The 23562-nt window shown below is 35.3% G+C and overlaps 1 protein-coding gene across 2 annotated transcripts in view; it reads left to right on the top strand.

The window, feature by feature from the left end:
* The window catches only part of LOC137389865 (leukocyte receptor cluster member 8-like), a 61021-nt gene extending 38432 nt beyond the window's left edge, over window positions 1–22589 (top strand). Inside the window, exons 12-16 of one of the 2 annotated variants that reach the window (XM_068076013.1) lie at window positions 1656–1790; window positions 4996–5064; window positions 7271–7400; window positions 18273–18480; window positions 21960–22589. In XM_068076013.1, coding sequence (XP_067932114.1) covers window positions 1656–1790; window positions 4996–5064; window positions 7271–7400; window positions 18273–18480; window positions 21960–22020 — 603 coding nt within the window. In that variant the 3' untranslated portion in view covers window positions 22021–22589. Of the gene's footprint in view, window positions 1–1655; window positions 1791–4995; window positions 5065–7270; window positions 7401–18272; window positions 18481–20994 lie in introns of both variants that reach the window. The other variant, XM_068076012.1, reaches the window with a different exon arrangement.
* Window positions 22590–23562: the final 973 nt, after the last annotated feature.

Raw genomic sequence — 23562 nt, 5'->3', positions numbered from 1 at the left:
GGCTGAGCAAACGATGCAAATATTTTTGTTTCACTAATGTTAATTTTTGCTTTTGTATGTATTATAAATATAGTTTGTGTATGTCACTTGTTATTGAATATATATTTGTAGCATTTGCTAGATTATTATAGAACATGAAAAATTGCAGATTTATAGCATATTATTTGATAGCATCATTGCCGTATGTAAACTTGGCTTTTGATAGATCGACGCTCATAACTCCTTTTTTATTAGACATAAAATGCCACTTCTGGCTGCAAACTGTAGCAAGCATCCATTAGTGCAGTGAGCTTTTATGCAACATTTTTATATTTAGTCATAAAATAAAAGTATGTTTTCAGATTAGGAATGGAAAAAAATCCAAAGCGTCAACAAGTTGTAACGCAGGTTATAAGATCATCGTACATTAATTGCCAGCTTTATTAATCAACCGGTAGAGATATTTCTCAGCTTACCAATGCATGTTTGTTTAGAGAGCTATGACAAAAAGGTAAATTATAGCAGATTTCTTACATTTAAAAAGGTCGCTCCTTCCAAAGTAAAGTGCAAAATATAGGCGACATTCACTTCGCCAGTAAAAGGGTTAAATTTATCTTTACAAAATTCTGCCCAACTATTTGAAAAATACTACGCCACCATCTATTTGAACGTGACCTCAAATAAAATGCCACAATGAAAGAAGGGTTTAAAAATAGAGCGCCGTGGCGTTCAAATAAAGGTTTTACAGTAATTATACTCAATAAATGAATAAAATTTGCATTCAAGTTAAATAAAGTGGTACCTTAATTATAAGACTCAAATGTATTTTACCATCATGAAATATTTATCATTGTTATTACAGACATGGTAATATTTAGGTACATAAACAATTTCCTAGTTATTACTGACATGATGGTAATATTAAAGGTACATAAACAATATCATTTTAATTACTGACATGATAATATTTAGGTACATAAACAATATCATTGTTATTACTGACATGGTAATATTTAGGTATATGAACCATATAACCAAAATAACGTAATTCAAACGGGTATCATGTAACTAAAGTAATTTATTAGCGATATCATGGCCCTTGGGGTAGTTCCTTATCATGTGAGCACATGCCCCATGGGCTTGTTTGTTTCCTTGTACCTGCTCCATCAGTTTGTTTTCTTGTTATGTGGGCACCAGCCCCATCAACTTTCTTTATCTTGTGGGCTCCGCTCCATGGACTTGTTTCCTCACTTAGTGAGTACCTGCCCTGTTGACTTGTTTCCTTATTTTGCAAGCGCCTGCCCCAGCGACTTATTTTTCAAAATGCGATTACCTGCTGTTCTCATCTTGCAAACACCCGCCCTATCATTTTGATTTCTAATCTCGTGAGCTCCCGTTCATTCGATTCATTTACCTATCTTGCGATACCTACTCTATTGACTCGTTTCCTCATCTTGCAGGCACCTGCTCTGTTAACTGGCTTCCTTATGTCGCAGGCACCCGCTCTGTTAACTGGCTTCCTTATGTTGCAGGCACCTGCTCTGTTAACTGGCTTCCTTATGTTGCAGGCACCTGCTCTGTTAACTGGCTTCCTTATGTTGCAGGCACCTGCTCTGTTAACTGGCTTCCTTATGTCGCAGGCACCCGCTCTGGTAACTGGCTTCCTTATCTTGCAGGCACCGGCTCCATCGGATGTCCGTCCAGTTTCTGTCCTACAGCTCTCCCTTGAGAATGTAAAAGAGAAATGGAAAGCAAAGAGTGACTATCGTTGGACTTGTGAACAATTCAAATCAATACGTCAAGATTTAACGGTAAGACAGTTGTTTAGGAAATTAACATTTGGTTACCATAGAGTTCTCGAGGGTTAAGGTTGCCATATACTTGTGGGCCGTAAGAGTAGAGTATGTGCCAGTCAACTTATACTGTATGGATGTAAGGAAATCTCTTTTCATGGCTCCCTGCTTGTTTTAGCTAGTCCTAGCTAGGGTTTATCTCCTACACTTGTCATGGTTCCCTGCTTGTTTTAGTTAGTCCTAGCTAGGGTTTATCTCCTACACTTGTCATGGTTCCCTGCTTGTTTTAGTTAGTCCTAGCCAGGGTTTATCTCCTACACTTGTCATGGCTCCCTGCTTGTTTTAGCTAGTCCTAGCTAGGGTTTATTTCCTACACTTGCCATGGTTCCCTGCTTGTTTTAGTTAGTCCTAGCTAGGGTTTATCTCCTACACTTGTCATGACGCCCTGCTTGTTTTAGCTAGTCCTAGCTAGGGTTTATCTCCTACACTTGTCATGGCGCCCTGCTTGTTTTAGCTAGTCCTAGCCAGGGTTTATCTCCTACACTTGTCATGGCTCCCTGCTTGTTTTAGCTAGTCCTAGCTAGGGTTTATCTCCTACACTTGTCATGGCTCCCTGCTTGTTTTAGTTAGTCCTAGCTAAGGTTTATCTCCTACACTTGTCACGGCACCCTGCTTTTTACAGCTATGCATCATACTGTAAATCCAGCTGATCTCACTTTTGGCAAAAGTGTGTCTTTAGAAAGCATAGCTTTCTTATTTGTGATTGATACATAATGTTTGGTCAAAGCAATCTGGTTCAACTTGATGAAACTGGCCATACTGGCTATTTACTCTTTTTCTTCATAGTAATGGGTTAGTACAATGTCTCAGTGGCTGGCCCTTCGGGTGCGTTTGTACTAGCGTGTACTCGTAAAATGCTTAAGATTTGAGACACCGGAGTTTTTAGACAACATGAGCATAGCAAGCCCTCATTGTGAACAGCAACATTCTATATTAGCAACATGAGTGGCAGTCTTTGCATCTAAACACATGAAATAAATCAGTTTCACATTTGGAGTGTCTAAACCTTGCTTTGTGGCCAATCATAGCTTGCATAGGTAAAATGTTGATGGCGACTCCAGTAAAATCACTTCTCCTGCGTTCTCTTTTTAACACGGGTTTTGTCGCACGCATGTATTTGTTTTAAACATTTTTTCATGTCTGAAATTTATATAGAACTATGCTAAAGATAAACCTAATATTACATAAAAAATCCAACTACTGATATAGCTAATTCCTACTCTATTAACTCTTTCGCTACCAAATTAATTTCATTACCAGGACATAGTTACGTATTCGGTAAAACTTAATATTTGACAAAGGTGTGTTATAAATCGGCATAACTTTTGAACCACGCAATCTATAAAAAATATTTTGTTACCCAATTAATTGGCGTAAATTTTTATATCAGCTGATGCCATGAAAAAATAGCCTACCACAAACGCTTTGCAGAATGAGAATGAACACATTTTCACAGTCTTCCAAAAGACCGTGCGTATGTCCGAGTCGGACGATTTAGCAATATTATCACAGTTTACGGCATTACTATTACTGATATTAATATACATTGTAAATAATGGTAAATATTGTATATTGTAAATATAAATTGTAAATAATCGCTCTCGGTAGTACTATTGTTCAATAAAAATCACCCAAAGTCCATAGATTTGAAGTTAGTGAAAATTCGTAGCTGTAATGCATCTAGCATGATTGATCACTGCTAAGAAGAAATAGCGAGAAAAAATTAAAAGTTTTTGCAAAGCGAAACTACGCTCAGGATGTGTTGTTAACATAGTTTTTATTGGCTCAACGCATGCATATGGTTGTTTCCTTTCATGTAAATACAAATACGATAGGGTAATTTATTAACTACTTACTAATCAAAGACAATTTTCATGAAGCCATGCGGCTCTTGACCATACGGACACGCTTACAGAAGTTACAGGATTCTCTACTATGTTTTCACTACCAACACTATAGATATGCATGGCAAATATTTGTAGATACATATTACATAGCTGCCATCATTACTACCCTCTGTTTTGTCTGACGTCCTTCATGTCATCGAGACCTGGTAAGAGTGACTCGCCGAGCCGTACTTCGCATCTCGTCGTACGTAAAGAGTAGCTTAGAAATGCCTGAAATAAAACTCACATTTTGAGGGTCTGAATGTATTTTGGTGGCCAATCATAGCTTGCCTAGCTAAAATGTTGATAGCGACTCCAATAAAATTACTTCTAACTCATTAATTTTAAATATTTTCTACATATGATGTAAGTGAAGAATCAAGAACATACTTATTAAGGAAATGTTCAAAAGAGAGTCTGTTAGGACCATAAACATAGCACCTTCCTCGGATGAGTTAGGTTAATATAGCACTAGCCCTTGGCTGACAAAAGAGAGTCTGTTAGGGACCATAAACATAGCACCTTCCTCGGATGAGTTAGGTTAATATAGCACTAGCCCTTGGCTGATAAAAAAAGCTACGTATGGTTGAGCTTTACTGTTGTGGTAACTGAAGCTCTAGAACCGCACTGAATATCAACTGCTTGGCTATTGGCTCATGCGCAAGCAATAAATTCGACACGCTAACATTAAAAGCATTTTGCATTAGCATTTGTTTAGCTTTTTTAGCGTATTTTCATTAGAGTACACCCGATAGGAGTCTGGGGGCTCGAAGGTTGAGGAATAACAATTTCATAGGATGAAGGGGGAATTTCCGTTTGCCAGCTGTTTTGTCTAACAGTGCTACAAAAGTGAAAAATAAAGGCTTAGTCTAGACAAAATGACGCTCTGTTTATCTTGTGACTTACGTTCATTATTTGTTCTCTTTTTTCTTGTCTGTCACCTCATGATTTGTGCACTTTTGTTGGGCTGGAAGGTAGCCCAATGTTAACTGCGTTAGACCTGCCATAACTGGATTACAGGCACGATTCTTGTTCTAAATATACACACGGCGTAGTCTTCCTTCGTCTCTCTTCCATAATCACCTCTCAATGCCTAGTCAGATTTATGGAATTCGTCTTGCTTTTGCGAGTGGCTCATCGTGAGACAATGTCATTAGACGTATAGTCGCCCTTATCTAATCCGATTGTCTCTTCACTTTTATGCATTCAGTTGAGCAAACTTTCCGGATACAAGTATAGCTTTGATATCATATTTTATGGTTTACTCTAACTTGCAGGTGCAGTGTGTGCGGGATGCATTTACTGTCAAAGTATATGAAACTCATGCCCGGGTTGCTTTAGAGGCTGTGAGTATATCAATACATACTTTTGCATCCCAAAAACTTAACAATATAGTAGAAGCTCCTACAATGTAAGTAATCCATTCTGAAAAAGTTAATGTTATAAGGATTGTACATCATAAGAACAGTAAAATACATGTAAAAATTCACCCCCTTTTGCCCTTCAAAAAGGAAAAATTCGACCCATCTTTTTAATTTAATGACTGTAAAGTAACCCTAGTATTATTGGTTTAGATTAGCAACTTTTCTTGTTTTTCTTTTCACGTGATTGTGGTAATTTTACGCTACGGGTAACATACACTTTCCATGTCAATTTAAATTGATTTTTTCACTTTTTTTACACATATCTATGATATGCTGCAAAGACAAAATTGTATATTTAAAATAAAATAAAGCAAAAAGATGTCTTCACTATAATAAAAGCGGTGTCTGTCTGTCCGTCTCCCCATTTGTCTGAAGCCAGGGTTAAAGATTAGGATAAAACATCTTTTTCAACGAGACCCCAACTCGTGCCAATCAACTGCACCAATCGATGACCTCTAAGTATTTCAGAATATTTGTGCAGCTACTTATTACTTGCCCTTTATAAGTACACGACATTATCGGCACTAAACTACTGGGGTACTATTACATTGGTATATAATAGAGATACCCCTGTACGCTTTTCTCTCATGTGCGGCAAGGGGAAAATACTTTTAAGGCTAACTATGAGATTCTTATTATTCAAATTGAATTTGAGAACATTCATCGACTCGACCTTTTACGTTATATGAAAAACTTTCCGCTAAGCTAAGTGGAATCGACCTTAAAGAAGGTATATGTTATAGGAGCGTTTATTGTATGTATTTTGTTAGTACTATCAAATACAAATGTCCCTATGTGTATATTGACTAGACCCTGCTATTACTGTTATTGCTGTTAGTACTATCAAATACAAATGTTCCTATGTGTATATTGACTAGACCCTGCTATTACTGTTATTGCTGTTAGTACTATCAAATACAAATGTCCCTATGTGTATATTGACTAGACCCTGTTATTACTGCTATTACTGCTATTACTGCTATTAATGTTATTACAAGGCACACTCGGCACACCAACAACCAGATTTCTGCTCAAGCCACTAATTAGGAAAATGTCACAAGGTGTGGGCCAGTAATAAAATTTCAGGCGCTTTGGTATGAACCTAGGTGCGTCTAGGTTACCTACCGCACCTAGGTGCGGTAGGTAACATAGACGCTATGATTATGAACCTTAGGTGCTGCAGGTGTAGACACTAGCTTGTTTTTCATCCATTCTCCCTTTGTCAGCAATTGAAAGTTTGGTTGGTCTTCTGCTAGTGATCGCAAATTAAACTGACACGCAATTGTCAGCAATTCTAGCTCATATACTAAAGTATCTAAGATAATTTAGGATGGGTATCACTTGTAGAATAATAGTCAAGAGTATTTAAGACCTAACAAGGGATCCCAAACGGACTCGCTACTTTTCTTACTTTTGCACACGTACATCGTAGCTTGTATTTTACTTTCAGTAGTTAGCCCTGTGGATGTATTTCACACAAACCTTCATTTGTACTGTCCAGGTACTTTGTTAGAATATCGTTTTTTCTGGTATGAACACTTACATCAACAATGGTTTGAGTAAATTGAAAACAAATCAATTTAATACTTAAAGTTACTTGACTATAAAATTAATTTTCAGATAGAAACAATTTGTTGTAGTGCAATGCTTCAGAATTCTCAATTTTATGAAGAATGAATATACATTTGCTGATAATCGGAGTTGTCATAGGCAGCGCTAGTGGCAGCGCTAGTGCTTTCCTATTTGTATTGCACTCTTTACTGGTTGCAATAGCTATAGATAAGTACTAGCCTATTGTTGGGTGACTTTAGGGGCTAAAGCTTGCACTTAGTCGCTAGTATGAACATGCGATGCGTTTGAATAATACTGCCACCTTTGTTTGTGGCAGACCATTCTTTGGCCTAAACGCAATAGTACACACAGCCGATTACTATCGGGTCAATTTTACTATCAGATGCGTGATTCTCGGTGCAAAAGGAAGGAGTATCATCAAATTCGTGTGGCCTGATTGATGGCCACGAGTAGGTTTTAAATGAGGACTATGGACTCAGGAAATAGAGATATGCATGTAACAGGGTGCTAGCTGGCTGTTTGTCTTGCTTAGAATCGACTGCCTTCTTACTTGCAGCAAGACCACTGTGAGTTTAATCAATGTCAGACCCAGCTGAAGGCCCTCTATTCGGAAGGTGTGCCTGGTTCTCAATTGGAGTTCACAAGCTACAGGATTCTCTACTATGTTTTCACTACCAACACTATAGGTATGCATGACAAATATTTGTAGATGTACATATTACATTGCCATCATTACTACCCTCTCTTCTGTCTTGCGTCCATTATGTCATTGAGACATGGGGTACCTACGTAAAGAGTTAGCATACAAATGCATGAAATATAACTCACATTTGAGGGTCTGAATGTATCTTGGTGGCCAATCATAGCTTGCCTAGCTAATGGCATGTCAAATAGCGACAACGATAGCATTGTTCTTTGGAGGCCAGTTTTACTAAACTGTAAAAAAATAGTAAACATGGCTTCTACACTTCGAATAGTAAACATGGCTTCTACACTTCGAATAGTAAACATGGCTTCTACACTTCGAATAGTAAACATGGCTTCTACACTTCGAATAGTAAACATGGCTTCTACACTTCGAATAGTAAACATGGCTTCTACACTTCGAATAGTAAACATGGCTTCTACGCTTCGAATAGTAAACATGGCTTCTACGCTTCGAATAGTAAACATGGCTTCTACACTTCGAATAGTAAACATGGCTTCTACACTTCGAATAGTAAACATGGCTTCTACACTTCGAATAGTAAACATGGCTTCTACACTTCGAATTGTAAACATGGCTTCTACACTTCGAATAGTAAACTTGGCTTCTACACTTCGAATGCATTTGTTCTTGTGCAAAATTTTCTGCTGATTTCAAACAATTTTAGATTAAAGCTCTAAGACAAAACCTTGCTTTTACAGCAAAAATACAGAGTGTATGTCAGCCGAAATTCATTTGCTAAAAACTCTTCCATGAGAACAAGCAAAGAGTTTTATTGTGGAAAAGTTAATGTAGTCGCTACACAGGCTGGTGTTTAGAGCGCAATTCTTTGTCAGGGATCATCTGGCATGCTTGTCGCATATGCCCATGTTTCCTTCTTGATGCTTTAAACGTACCCCATATGAAATAATTTTCAACATACAACGCCGGAATACTTTTACAAAACTAAATTCTTAAAGAAATAGAGGTTAAAATTGAAACAAAACTAATTTAAAATGTAATATAAGAAAATTTAAACACTATTGCAATTAGGAGTAATTTACTCGAGGTATTTATTTCTATTACTTTACGACTGAACCTACAGATTACCGAACCTACACTTGAGTTTATTTATCTCCAGAGTAAACTAACAATACAAACCTCTTCTTACTGGTTATTACTTCATTAAGTCTGTTGAATATACTTTGGGTTTTTACATCTTGTCTTTTGCATAATTTAAAAAAATGCATTTTTAAAGCTGTAAGTGGTGACTTACATTTGTCGTCATTTTGTGGTTCTCAAATGAATTAAACTATAAAAAGTTTTGCTCCCTCCTACAAAGCAAACATCAGAATAAATTAGTTTGGTACATACAGGTTTAACTGTATTTTTGTTGATGACATTGACATTTGCCTGCATTTGTGTTGGCAATATTTAGGTTTGGCTGCATTTGTGTTGATGATATCAAGGTTTGACTGTATTTGTGCTGATGATATCAAGGTTTGAAAGAATTTGTGTTGGTGATATCAAGGTTTGACTGTATTTGTGCTGATGATATCAAGGTTTGACTGTATTTGTGCTGATGATATCAAGGTTTGACTGTATTTGTGCTGATGATATCAAGGTTTGACTGTATTTGTGTTGGTGATATCAAGGTTTGACTGTATTTGTGCTGATGATATCAAGGTTTGACTGTATTTGTGTTGGTGATATCAAGGTTTGACTGTATTTGTGTTGGTGATATCAAGGTTTGAAAGTATTTGTGTTGGTGATATCAAGGTTTGACTGTATTTGTGCTGATGATATCAAGGTTTGACTGTATTTGTGTTGGTGATATCAAGGTTTGACTGTATTTGTGCTGATGATATCAAGGTTTGACTGTATTTGTGCTGATGATATCAAGGTTTGACTGTATTTGTGCTGATGATATCAAGGTTTGACTGTATTTGTGCTGATGATATCAAGGTTTGACTGTATTTGTGCTGATGATATCAAGGTTTGACTGTATTTGTGTTGGTGATATCAAGGTTTGACTGTATTTGTGTTGGTGATATCAAGGTTTGAAAGTATTTGTGTTGGTGATATCAAGGTTTGACTGTATTTGTGCTGATGATATCAAGGTTTGACTGTATTTGTGTTGGTGATATCAAGGTTTGACTGTATTTGTGCTGATGATATCAAGGTTTGACTGTATTTGTGCTGATGATATCAAGGTTTGACTGTATTTGTGTTGGTGATATCAAGGTTTGACTGTATTTGTGCTGATGATATCAAGGTTTGACTGTATTTGTGTTGGTGATATCAAGGTTTGACTGTATTTGTGCTGATGATATCAAGGTTTGACTGTATTTGTGCTGATGATGTTGAGGTTTTCTTGTACAGTAGACGCTCTAACGTATACTTCCCATAACGTAAATTCCAGATAACATTAAAAATTTATGCAAAGTTTTTGTTCTGTACTACGTAAAAAAATTCCATATAAAAAGTGTCAATTATGGGATAACTTCTCAAATTCGATTTGAATGGTAACATATCTCGCCGCACTTGTGAGAAAGAGATCCGTACGTATAGTGTTATAAATGTTGTATATCTCAAAGTTTGTCTGTCTGTTGTTCATCTGTCCAGTTATAGCGAAAAAGTATTAGTAATGAAAAATCACCTTCGTACTGGATTTGAACTCACAACATTCAAACATCAAGTCTGCTTACAAACGTGCGTAACCACCAGGCCAAGTCGTTCTTATCACACCCATTTTCTCTTACCATGTACTGTATATCCTTTTCTCTTACCATGTACTGTATATCCTTTTCTCTTACCATGTACTGTATATCCTTTTCTCTTACCATGTACTGTATATCCTTTTCTCTTACCATGTACTGTATATCCTTTTCTCTTACCATGTACTGTATATCCTTTTCTCTTACCATGTACTGTATATCCTTTTCTCTTACCATGTACTGTATATCCTTTTCTCTTACCATGTACTGTATATCCTTTTCTCTTACCATGTACTGTATATCCTTTTCTCTTACCATGTACTGTATATCCTTTTCTCTTACCATGTACTGTATATCCTTTTCTCTTACCATGTACTGTATATCCTTTTCTCTTACCATGTACTGTATATCCTTGTCTCTTACCATGTACTGTATATCCTTTTCTCTTACCATGTACTGTATATCCTTTTCTCTTACCATGTACCGTATATCCTTGTCTCTTACCATGTACTGTATATCCTTGTCTCTTACCATGTACTGTATATCCTTTTTGCGATTGCACATGATAAATTATTAATTAATCCAGTGCACTGCAATAATAATTTAATTAATCCACTGCACTCCGGTTACAATTCTTCTGTTATAAGATCTTTTTCGTCTTACCATACCCTAGGACACTTAAGTATTCGCGGCATCTAACTTTCGCGTTTTCGCGGAGTCATCATCACGCGAAAAATTCATGCGCGAAACTTAACTATCATAACGAACTAGCGAAAATTCGAAATTAAATAGCTATGTTCTACACAGGCCTGTATTCACTGGTTGCAAGTTGGGGGGCTAATGTTAGACGACTAGTTATGAACATCTGGGGTGTGGAGAAGGAGGGGGGGGGGTGCTGTAAGCTCCCAACAGGTTTCTCTTATGTAGGGCCTCAGCCGGGCCTCTCACGTGAAGTTTTAAAAAATTTTATTGGCAAGTATCAACATTTTTCTATTTTTTGAGATTTGCTTTGTTTTAGCTGATGTGACTGACAAAACATTTTAAAATTAAAACAGGCAAAACTTGTATGCAGTTAAAAAGCTCAGAAAGAAGACATCTTTTTTTTTTAAGCGTTTTAACAAAGATCATTTTTGCCCATTTTATTTCAAGTTCATTAAGTAGGATATGGGCAAGCAGATGTTTGCTAAAACTTGATATTTTGCAAACCTTTATAAAAGTCGTTAACAAGAATATTTTGCCGCTGATGAAGATAATAATGACGCCTAAGAACTACTAAAAGTTGATGTTTGTATCTATGGCTTCGAATAAAGTGATATTCTACAGCGATAAAAAGCCTTTCTATAGCCGTTGGACTATGAAATTCCTAAAAAGTTGGGGCGTCTTAGCCGGCTAGCTGTCCAAGGGAATACGGCCCTGTAGTTCATTGATATCCACAACAAAATCGTGATATTAGAAATGCAGATAATTTTGTGTGTGATTGAGCTCATTGGGAAATTTCTAGTAAATTCGTTAATACACCGAATGAGCAGCATGGCAAAGCAAATTAAGATAACAAGTTTTTTTGGAAAAGCCAAGACAAACGAAGAAGATGATGATATCAGTTTAGTCACCGAATTTGTAACTGATGAGGATGAAAGTCTGGTAGGTGAAGTCATACAATTAAATAATACTTATTGTAGTGATGAATTTTACTGCCAACCAAAAACGATAACAACCCTCACCAGGTCTAACCATGTTATACAGTTCTGGTTGTGAAGTTGGTTGTTATCTATTTTTTTTATGAGACATGTACTGTATTTGATTTTTTGTTAAATTTGAAATATTGTGAACTCAAAACGTGCCATGGCCATCGCTTGCTATAAATACTTGAGATCTAATATCGGTACCATATCGGTCACGACGGAAGGGACCGAGACGTCATTGATAGTCCAAGAAACAAATGGCAGCAAGCGATCACGTTGAATTATCGATTTCTGCCATACATTTATACCTGCGGGTTACAAATACAAACTAGTCGCAAATACAAAAACTTTTTTTACTGGAGGACCGGACCTGAGGAATCTAATTTGTTTGTTCCACTGTATTTATTTTCACATCACTATATTTTCGCACTCATCAGAGCTGCGAAATTAAGTTGCAGCGAAATTTTACTCTGTGTGCTACTCACGAAACTAAATACTAGCGAAATATAAGTGTCCTAGGGTATAAAACACGATGCTTTTTCGTCAAATGTCAACATAAAGTTCTCTCAAAATGAAAATTGGACAGACGGTGTACTGATTACGACAAAATAACCAAAAGGCCGATATGTTATTTGCCGAAATCCTTCTCACAATGTTAAAAGAGATATTATGCTCGCTATTTCAGTTCAGCGTTATTTTTTATAAGTTATAGTAAATGTTACACGGTACTTACTGCACATAGTACATCGTAATGTTACATTTTATTGCAGATCATGACCACTAAATATGCTAAAGTTGCTGTAGGTCAATATAGTTACTAAGGTTAATATATTGTTTTGTTAATAAAATTTTGATTATTTTTACCAAGGGGCGTTTGCATGAGATAATTACTATGAGTTTCTATACCCCTCTATATGACATTTTCGACTTACGATGCCAACACTGAAACGAATTAAAATCATATAATTGTATACCAAATAATTGTAATCATAACAAAGCAGACTATATTTAGCCATTACTCTCTAATGAGTTCACACTTATACATTTAAACACCTTTACACCTGTTTTATTCACTCTCTTAATTTATTTCAACTGCACAAATCACTTTTTTCATTTGAAAATTACAATTTGAAAAAGTTTGAAAACCTTCACAGTTTTGTTTTTATCTTATTTGTTTAACCCTTTCACTGCCATAGACGCATTTATGCGTTTTCTATGGGTCGACTGTCGTAGACACATTTTTGCGACTTTCCCAGCAATTGCGTAGTAACTTAATTTATTATTCGTTGACAACATAACCAACAGTCTTTAGGACTTTTATGGTATTGACAGTGTTGTTCGGAGATTTCTCTATAAAATTAGCCTATAATAATGAAGTAATTTTAAATTTTTGTTTAGGAGTTTCCAACTTGAAAACTAACATTTTTTGTGTAAGTTTTGTTAGTACCTCCCGAGTTAGAAAACAGAAAATTACTTATGTTGATGACATTATAGCCAATTCAGATTCTGAGTTTTGTGATTACACAGAGAATTGAAGTAGCAGCACTGGCTCTGATGATGATAAAAGTAATAGTTTTGTAAGAGTAAGGAACATTGTAGAGCATCGTTTTAGCTTCGTAGCGATCATAGGTTCACATAACTTTAGCAATGCACAAAGTATAGATATATTGAATTTTTGCCATAGCACTATTTGTTTAACATGTTAACAAAATAAAATATCTAACAACAATATTCTAGATAGAGTTTGATTCTAGAGTTTGAAGTTGAAAAAATTGTTTACGTATCATGAAGCATAATCAGCAATCTTCGGTAAAATAGCTGGCAGCTAGCCAATAGCTGGCAGTTAGCCAATAGCTGGCAGTTAGCCGATAGCTGGCAGTAGGCCGATAGATAAATTTGTACATGGACGGCAGGGAGACTGTTAAACCACACAAAACACTTTTCTCATGATATGAAGTTTTAAAGTTGGAATGGTAACTGCTGTTCTATGTTAAATACAAATAAATTTTCAGTGCAAAGACATTTATATGAATTGGGCATCACCTAGTCTATTATATATATATATATACAACTTTCATGACATTTTAGTTCGCCATGATAGATCGTCAGATGTGTCAACAAAACAATGGTTAATAAATACTTAAAGATGTGATTGCATCAAATTTTAGTTAATTTTAACAGAACGTATTGATTTTTTCTATCAGTTGATATGTTGTTTGTTGTTTTAGGCGATCTCATTGTAAAAATATTTGAAGATTAAAATCGACAAAAATTGATCGCGGTAAAATGCTCAGAAAAAAAGATGTGCCCTGACTTGCCCGAAATGATGTATATAGTGAAACAATCTGTCTTGATCTCTTGTATTCACATCGACTATTGCGATAAAAGTCTAGTCCAATGTGGCTCTATTGGCATATATTTCATTTTGTATTTGTATAAAATTTTTAATCTAGCTACAGATACAATATTATAAATGTCTCAAACGTCTAAATGAGGGAAATTAAAAATTTGTCATATTATTTCTAAATGCTGTGTAAACATTTGAGTACCGACTACAATTCTGCCGGTCTACGGTAATTATGTCGTCCAATTAATTTATTTCATCCGCAGCCTTTGTATCAGCGAAGTTCTCAGTTGCTACCCACACCGGAAACTAGTTACGAGATAAAATAAGTAAGCCGCATCTTTAAAAAGAGTATGTTTGAATATATGGCGAAACCAACTTCATCCCTAAAAAAGTCATGTATAGTCAACGTTATCTAGTCATTATTAGTATCTATTTGTAGAAAAAAATTAACTGGTCACATTTGATTAGTTGATTCAAGCACAAAACAAATGGTTTTATGAGTTCACAGAAATAGTGAACGCAAGACATCAATTTCTTTGAAACCAATCAACCCACCGATTCTGGCAAAGGGTTAATAAAGCCATTCTTGCAACTGGTTGGTAGTTTGCAGCGTAGACTTACCTGTTTTTACTTAGTAGTGTGAAGCATATAATTTTTTAAGTTCTTATTATTTGGTTCGTTAGAATTGAGTCGAGATATTCAAAGGTATCTGTTAATACAGCTCTGATTACACTTCATAAATCCATCTATCAGACAAGATTTCAGTACAGGTGGCAAGAGGGCTATGATGTGTTTAGTATGTTCTGCAAATCATGTTTTGCATTATCTTCAACAATATTATTTTATTATATAATTTTTACAAGCTAAAAAATTTTCATCTTGGCATAAAGTTTTTATTAAAAACATCCATCGTGGCCACTCACAGGTCTCTCTTTCCCATTTATGGTAGTTTCCAGACTAACACAGCTGCTCTGCTGGTGGCATCACATAAACATCCTGTAATCAATATAACAAATGTAAAAAATATATGTCATTCATAGATATGTTGTTCTAACGCGTATCTACTGAAAGCTCTCATATTGGGCGTTGGATAGATTGCGAGTGTAATTTAAAAATGAATAAATGTTTAACCGAAGCATAAGTACGCCAAGCCAACAATTCGAAGCTTTGTTTCTGGAAGTTAAAGATGAGCATTGATCAATCGATTTTCTTCACTTTCTACAAGTGAGAAGTAAACATATATTCTAATCATGAATCTTATTTACCAGCTAAACCTGCCAAGGAAAATTTTAAGCAAATATTATAGCTAGGTGGAACGATAAAAAATTTATGAAACGATGATTGGTGATAGCAAAAAGTTATAATTGTATTAATTAGTAAATGTATTCATGAGTACTAAAATTATTACCTTTAGCGTATTTAACACTTGTTCATCAATTTAAGCCATTATATTGCTAGACGCTATTGATTAATTAAGAAGCAGTCAATTTAACAACCGACATCGTTAATTTTGTAGCAAGAACTAACTCACTGTGCATCTGAATCACCACGCATGCACAGGAAGTTACATTATAGTCTCAAACGAGGAAATATAATCTGAATGTAAACACAACAGTATATATATAGCAGACTCAAAGTTAAAGATATATTTACCTCCATTCCCTTATCATCCCCTGCAGCATAACGCTGTTGACGCCTGTCAGCTCTAACCATAAGCTGTCTATCCCAAACTTTAACCACTTGATGCTCAGAAAACTCTGAGTCACCTTCGCAGGAGCTGGAAGCTTTAAAGACGATCGATTTCTGCAGGTGTTACAGCGTCACTCTACCAACCTCAATGTCACGAGTTGGGAGTATCGTCGAAAGCTATCTTATTTCCTAACCTTGACCCCTGAATACAGATAAAAAGATGAACATGTAGACACCATTCTTTTTATAGTAAAAATATATTTTTGTTTTACTTTATTGTAGACGTATAAAATATTTTTATTAGTTTTACTTTGCAGAATAGACTTTGCTGTCTAGAAAAATAAACAAATCGTTGTAAATGAATGTCGGATATGCGTGTTCCTCGTAAACATATTATAAAATCGCCGGAATCATGGATCATGAACTGAGTGGAAGTGATAAGAAAAAAATAGAAAAGTTGTCGATATAAACCAAGAATACTACAGTTACGTTACAGTCATTAAATTGAAAACTTAAGTCTCGTCCCAAACTCACGCCTTCAGTATTTCATAAAGGAAAAAGACTAGACTTACGTCTTTAATTTAACGACTACCATAACTGTAGTATTCTTGGTTTATATCCACAACTTTTTTCCTTTTTCTTATCACTGCCACTTAGCTCATGGTTGATGATTGCGGTAGTTTTACAATGAGTTGAGGAGAACGCACACCTTTAATGTCAATTTACCTCGAGTTTTTTTTCAAGTCTCGACAGCAAGGTTTATTTTGCAAAAGGAAAACAATAACAATGTTTTGTGTTTAAAATAAAGTAAAACAAAAATATGACATTACTATGTACAATAGGAGCGGTGTTTATCTGTCCATTCAGCTATTTGTTGGAAAGGTTTAAGGTTATGATAAAGGATAGCTTTAGATGATAACCCAACCTGTGACATTCAAATCTAATCGGTCGGCCTACATTCTAACACTGACACCGAATAGTTGCGCAGCTACTTGTTAGCTGTGCTTTATCGACACACTTGACGATTTTTTACGGTGAACCAGACTGCCAGGGTAGTAGTATGTATAATAAAGATAACCCTGCACATCGGTTTCTCTCAAGTGCGTCAAGAGGGAAAGCGATATTTTGATGGCTAACCATAGGATGCGTGTTAAACGAGTTTTAGAACTTACTTCAACTTCGCTCTCATATTCATTCAAAGCTCACCCGTCGGAACTATACGGCCAGGTCTGGTACATACTCCGTGAAAGTGAGACATTATTATTGTGCACAAGTATAGTGAGACAAAAATGTTAAAGGCCAGTTCCGATAGCTATTTTCGGTCCATAAATTTTGAAATGCTGGCTTTTTTACTACAAACAAATAAAGAAACGGATATCTCAACAACATAATTACCACATAATTACTATCATTATTGATTTATTGTTATGTACATATAACAAATGATGGTGGAGCTAAAAAGAGGATGCGAAAAGAGTTAGCCAATAAGGAGGAAATGGTAGTCGCCTCATCCAACCTTTCATGGCTTTCATGTATCAGTGTTTTGTCTTGAGCCTTCTGTTGCCCTAAGCTATATTTTGTAAATAACTCTGAGCGGTGAAAATAATAGTATGAAGTAATCAGTCGTTGTTGAGCTTGGCCGAAGATGGCTCAGCTGTAGGTCTGCAATATGCTGTTTTTGTTGCTTCTAGAGTCTAGACAATGACTGCTATTAATAACTTCTAGCAATGTTTTGGCTTCAATATTCTAACTAAAAAAAGGTGTGATGACATTATTGTGAAGATTTCCTATCATTTTGAAGTTTCATATAAATGCATTGAAATATCTTTTGTTTAAAAGCACTGATGGGTGTCACCTTAACCAACGCATTCATTAATATTGCTTCTGCGCTCCAGCGTGTATGCGGTGGAAGCGTTGCTATGAAAATTACCAGGAAATGTAAGCACGCTCTTTAGTTATTTGCGTGTAGGTGATTCTAAAAATAGATACAAGCCACTACTAGCATTCAAGTTTGGGCCCACCTTCAAAAATGTTTATATCCGTTTTTAGCTTTGTAATCCCGTGTGCTAAAGAAATGTTCCTAACTGACCATCAATTTTGCAATAGCTAATCGTGCACACCTACGAGCCTTGGAGACAGTATGTCTCTTGTCCGCATCGTAAGCTTTGCCACAGACGAATTGAATGTGAATTAACTGTGAAGATGCCTTGTCCCAGGAGTGCCCTTATGAGCAGACGTAGACATGTACTAATTGAATGTACTCAACAGTTATGCCTTATGCATTCTCCCTCGCTCTCCCTTGCTCTTGCTATTGTTTATAATGAAATTGGAATCCTTTGTCCAATGGCTTGCATTGGTCTTCTCCCTATGACACAAACTCATGGTTACCTTTCCAGGCATGCCTCGTTCTGCCTGACTATTGCCTTTTTTTACTTTAGACATGATCTCCGCACTTGCCAGCCTGACAGCCGAAGAAAAGTTGAATTCATGTGTTGCTTTTGCCCTTGCGTTTCGCTCTGCTTGGTCTCTCAGCAACTACCACCAAATGCTGAAGCTCTACAGTAAAGCTCCTAAAATGTCGGGCTATGTCATAGATATGTTTCTAACCCGCGAAAGGATGAAAGCTTTAAAGATAATGGTTAAAGTGTATGTATCTCACCCTCGGAACTTAATAGCCACTTCCCAGTTGAAACGGTGGACCTCTGTAAACTCTGCATACAGTCATGAGTATAGTAATATCATACCGATTACTTTTCAAATAAAAATATGGAAACGGATAGGTTAAACAATATTTCCATATAAGTAAACTAAATCATCCCGTCACCTAACAGTAGTATACTGTATTAGATAGTATTAATATGAGTTTAGTTCCTGACATTATACTGTATTAAATAGTATTAATATGAGTTTAGTTCCTGACAGTTTACTGTATTAGATAGTATTAATATGAGTTTAGTTCCTGACATTATACTGTATTAGATAGTATTAATATGAGTTTAGTTCCTGACAGTTTACTGTATTAGATAGTATTAACATGAGTTTAGTTCCTGACATTATACTGTATTAGATAGTATTAATATGAGTTTAGTTCCTGACAGTTTACTGTATTAGATAGTATTAACATGAGTTTAGTTCCTGACATTATACTGTATTAGATAGTATTAATATGAGTTTAGTTCCTGACAGTTTACTGTATTAGATATTAATGTGAGTTTAGTTCCTGACATTATACTGTATTAGATAGTATTAATATGAGTTTAGTTCCTGACAGTTTACTGTATTAGATAGTATTAACATGAGTTTAGTTCCTGACATTATACTGTATTAGATAGTATTAATATGAGTTTAGTTCCTGACAGTTTACTGTATTAGATATTAATGTGAGTTTAGTTCCTGACATTATACTGTATTAGATAGTATTAATATGAGTTTAGTTCCTGACAGTTTACTGTATTAGATAGTATTAACATGAGTTTAGTTCCTGACATTATACTGTATTAGATAGTATTAACATGAGTTTAGTTCCTGACATTATACTGTATTAGATAGTATTAATATGAGTTTAGTTCCTGACAGTTTACTGTATTAGATATTAATGTGAGTTTAGTTCCTGACAGTATACTATATTAGATAGTATTAATATGAGTTTAGTTCCTGACAGTTTACTGTATTAGATAGTATTAACATGAGTTTAGTTCCTGACATTATACTGTATTAGATAGTATTAATATGAGTTTAGTTCCTGACAGTATACTGTATGAGATATTAATGTGAGTTTAGTTCCTAACAGTTTACTGTATTAGATAGTATTAATATGAGTTTAGTTCCTGACATTATACTGTATTAGATAGTATTAATATGAGTTTAGTTCCTGACAGTTTACTGTATTAGATATTAATGTGAGTTTAGTTCCTGACAGTATACTATATTAGATAGTATTAATATGAGTTTAGTTCCTGACAGTATACTGTATTAGATAGTATTAATGTGAGTTTAGTTCCTGACAGTATACTATATTAGATAGTATTAATATGAGTTTAGTTCCTGACAGTTTACTGTATTAAATAGTATTAATATGAGTTTAGTTCCTGACAGTATACTGTATTAGATAGTATTAATATGAGTTTAGTTCCTGACATTATACTGTATTAGATAGTATTAATATGAGTTTAGTTTCTGACAGTTTACTGTATTAGATAGTATTAACATGAGTTTAGTTCCTGACAGTATACTGTATTAGATAGTATTAACGTGAGTTTAGTTCCTAACAGTATACTGTATTAGATAGTATTAACGTGAGTTTAGTTCCTAACAGTTTACTGTATTAGATAGTATTAATATGAGTTTAGTTCCTGACAGTTTACTGTATTAGATATTAATGTGAGTTTAGTTCCTGACAGTATACTATATTAGATAGTATTAATATGAGTTTAGTTCCTGACAGTTTACTGTATTAAATAGTATTAATATGAGTTTAGTTCCTGACAGTATACTGTATTAGATAGTATTAATGTGAGTTTAGTTCCTGACAGTATACTATATTAGATAGTATTAATATGAGTTTAGTTCCTGACAGTTTACTGTATTAAATAGTATTAATATGAGTTTAGTTCCTGACAGTATACTGTATTAGATAGTATTAATATGAGTTTAGTTCCTGACAGTTTACTGTATTAGGTAGTATTAACATGAGTTTAGTTCCTAACAGTATACTATATTAGGTAGTATTAACATGAGTTTAGTTCCTAACAGTATACTGTATTAGGTAGTATTAACATGAGTTTAGTTCCTGACAGTATACTGTATTAGATAGTATTAACGTGAGTTTAGTTCCTAACAGTTTACTGTATTAGATAGTATTAATATGAGTTTAATCATGTAATTTGTATGCAAAAACTTTTTTTTACAGTCAGCCAACGGAGTCGATAGTAAACTTGTTTGCAATAAATGTGAGTCTTTTGCTCGCTCGCCAAACCTTGGTTAATACTGAAATGTATACTTTTTTATGCCTAGTTGTCACTATGTAACTTATTGCACGCTGATTCTTTGCAGGACTGCTGCATTTCACAGTGATGCCACAGGTCTTCACTCATTAAAATATGCCATAGGTCTTTGCTGTTGTCATTTGTAATCCATGTCTTATATATATGTGTTGTTCAGATACCGGCCCACGCTAACTGTAGAATTTGTACAGACTGAATTGGGGTATGATGACTCCAACGAAGCTAGGAACTCGTTTCACAAGTTCTTGTTGGAACAAGGAGCTAGTCTTACTTCTGATGGCTGCAAAATTGAATGCAAAAATGGACTCAATCCCCCCTCTGCCCAAAGTTAGCCTCAATATGCATTTCTCCCCCTTCATAATGTATGTGCAGCAATTTTTTCTGTTGTCATCATGGAGTCTCGCCAGTTCTGGTGTTATTGTCATCGACGGCGGAATGCTCGAGATAAAATCTGACAGTTTTATGTTATTGATAAAAAAGGACTCTCACCAATCAAGATGAAGTCAGATTTAATGCTGTTCTTAAAATATTTTTCAATTCCTAGAATATGTGGCGCAAAGGGATGTTAAAGTCCCTAAGGGTTTGGAGAGATGATCATTTGCAATATCTGCTAGAGTGGCTGCAAAAAGATCTGCTAAGGAAAGCTGCTGTGAAAGCATCTGCTGAAGGAAAAGTTTCTTGAAAGCAATGAAAAGCGAAATTGCTGCAAAGAAGATGCAAAGAATATAAAAGCTTTTTATGGGTAATGTTCTTGATAAAATATTACTAGAGTTTGAGCAGAATACACCTGCTGTCTCCGGTATTCTGTAGTCTTTCTCAAGTATCTATTCAAAGGCTAGATGTCAAAGATAATTCAAGGCCCTTTCAAAGATAAATCAAGGCCGGTGATGGAGACTTTAAAGTTCAGCAAGCTCTCTGTTATTCTTTTATCGAAGGCTAATTGCTCGCTGCACCAGTATGCTGAATCATCAAGTTGGTTAGGTTTGTAATTTGCTCCACGCATGCTCAGCAGTGAACCGAAGACAGATGTGAAACCCAACTGATCAACAAAAGCAGCACATTGGACAATCAAACATTTATTGTATTATTTCAATAGCACATCATTTGTAGCTATTGTTTTAGGTTGTTGTGTGTTTTATGTTGGAAGCATCATCTTCACCACCAAGAATGTAAAGATTTATAATCTAGTATCGACCAGCAAAGTCCTTGTTCATCTCTCCACAGGCACCATGTTTTCTTTAAAGGTGAATAGAAAACACGGCTTGTGGCAGCCGCCTTACAGAGTCATCTTTTCCATTTGATCAGAAGTCGCCAAGTATTAATTATATATTTCCAGGTATTGCTCAAGAGGATCCTTCTCGCCCACAGTCATAAATATTAAATATTGAGGGCTTGTTTAATTTAAAAACCATGTTTTGATTTAATGTACAGCTGTATGTCTAGAATAAAAATGTTTTCTATCATGTCTTATGTATACTGCATTAAATTGGCTGTGATGGTTTTGTTCATTCTATTTTGTTGTGATATTGATATGTAGTCATTTCCATCAAACATATTTTATTTAATGATGGTCTATATTATTGCGTAATGATTTTCTTTTTTCTAAGTACTATTGACAACTGAAAAATATGAATGCAATGTATTGAATACTCATTTTATTATTGATAGACTTGCTATTAGTGAGTGTGAAAATGCATGAAGCTGGCACCAATTGAATTGCAGCAAAATAAACCATCATTATTTGTCACTGAACTGTTCCGTAGATTTATTGACCGTTGATGTTCTTTCGGGGTCTGCCTCATTCTTTTTCTCAGTATCCGAGATGGAATATTCAGAATGATTGATGATATCATTTGCTATTTTCAGCACTTGACTTAGTCTGTATTGTTCTTCCTTTGTCCTACTCACCAGTTGGCCAACTATTGCGGCTATGTAATTTGGTATCTTCTTATAGATTATGTTTGAGTTCGTTGAACGCTTCCCCATCCTCATAGCTCCCATGCTCTTTTTACTAGTCCTGCTGCCATCTAACTTTTGCATTATTCCACGTATCTGTTCCGCATTTGATTTCGCAGTTGAACCTAACGTATATGAATTAGCAGACTGTTCTTCAGCGTTGTACAAATTAATTATTCCATTTGCAGAATGTAGCATGGCGGCATGGGCTTCCTCTTCCTCACTCAAAGTAGTTATCAATTCTTGTGTGGCTGCCTTCCAGCTATATGAGTTTTCCTTTGTGCTTTGTAGTCGCTTTCCCATCCGCATCGGTCCAAGGCTACGTGCTTGACGCGTTGGCGTGCCTAAGACTTGTGTAAAAGCTAGAATGAACAAAAACAAATTGTCAAGTTTGGTTTTCAAAAAAAATTGTTACAATTTCAAGAAAAAAAAGACCAAGGAATTAATGTTAGCACAAACTTACCGTTAATCACACAATAGCTGATAAAAATTTGTTGGAGTGATAGTGGCACCATCCTAAGCGCTCGTCTGTATCTTTAATAGTCAAGAGTCACTTATGTAGCATCAATGAAGCTCCTGATGCTTAATAATTACCTTGTCGGTCTATTTCCCTTTAAATATGATCAAGATATTGTCCGCTTGACCATTCATTGCATAATTATCTTTAACTCATCCAAGCTTAATTAGTTCGTGGTTAATGATATTATAATGATAAAATTCATAGTAAATCCCACAAGACATCCTTTCTACCAAGCTAATTATCCATTAG

Source organism: Watersipora subatra, chromosome 3 (genome assembly GCF_963576615.1).
Source record: "Watersipora subatra chromosome 3, tzWatSuba1.1, whole genome shotgun sequence".
Taxonomy (NCBI): Eukaryota; Metazoa; Bryozoa; class Gymnolaemata; order Cheilostomatida; family Watersiporidae; genus Watersipora; species Watersipora subatra.
Note: the sequence above shows the minus strand (reverse complement) of the source record. Positions and strands in the feature narration are given on the sequence as shown.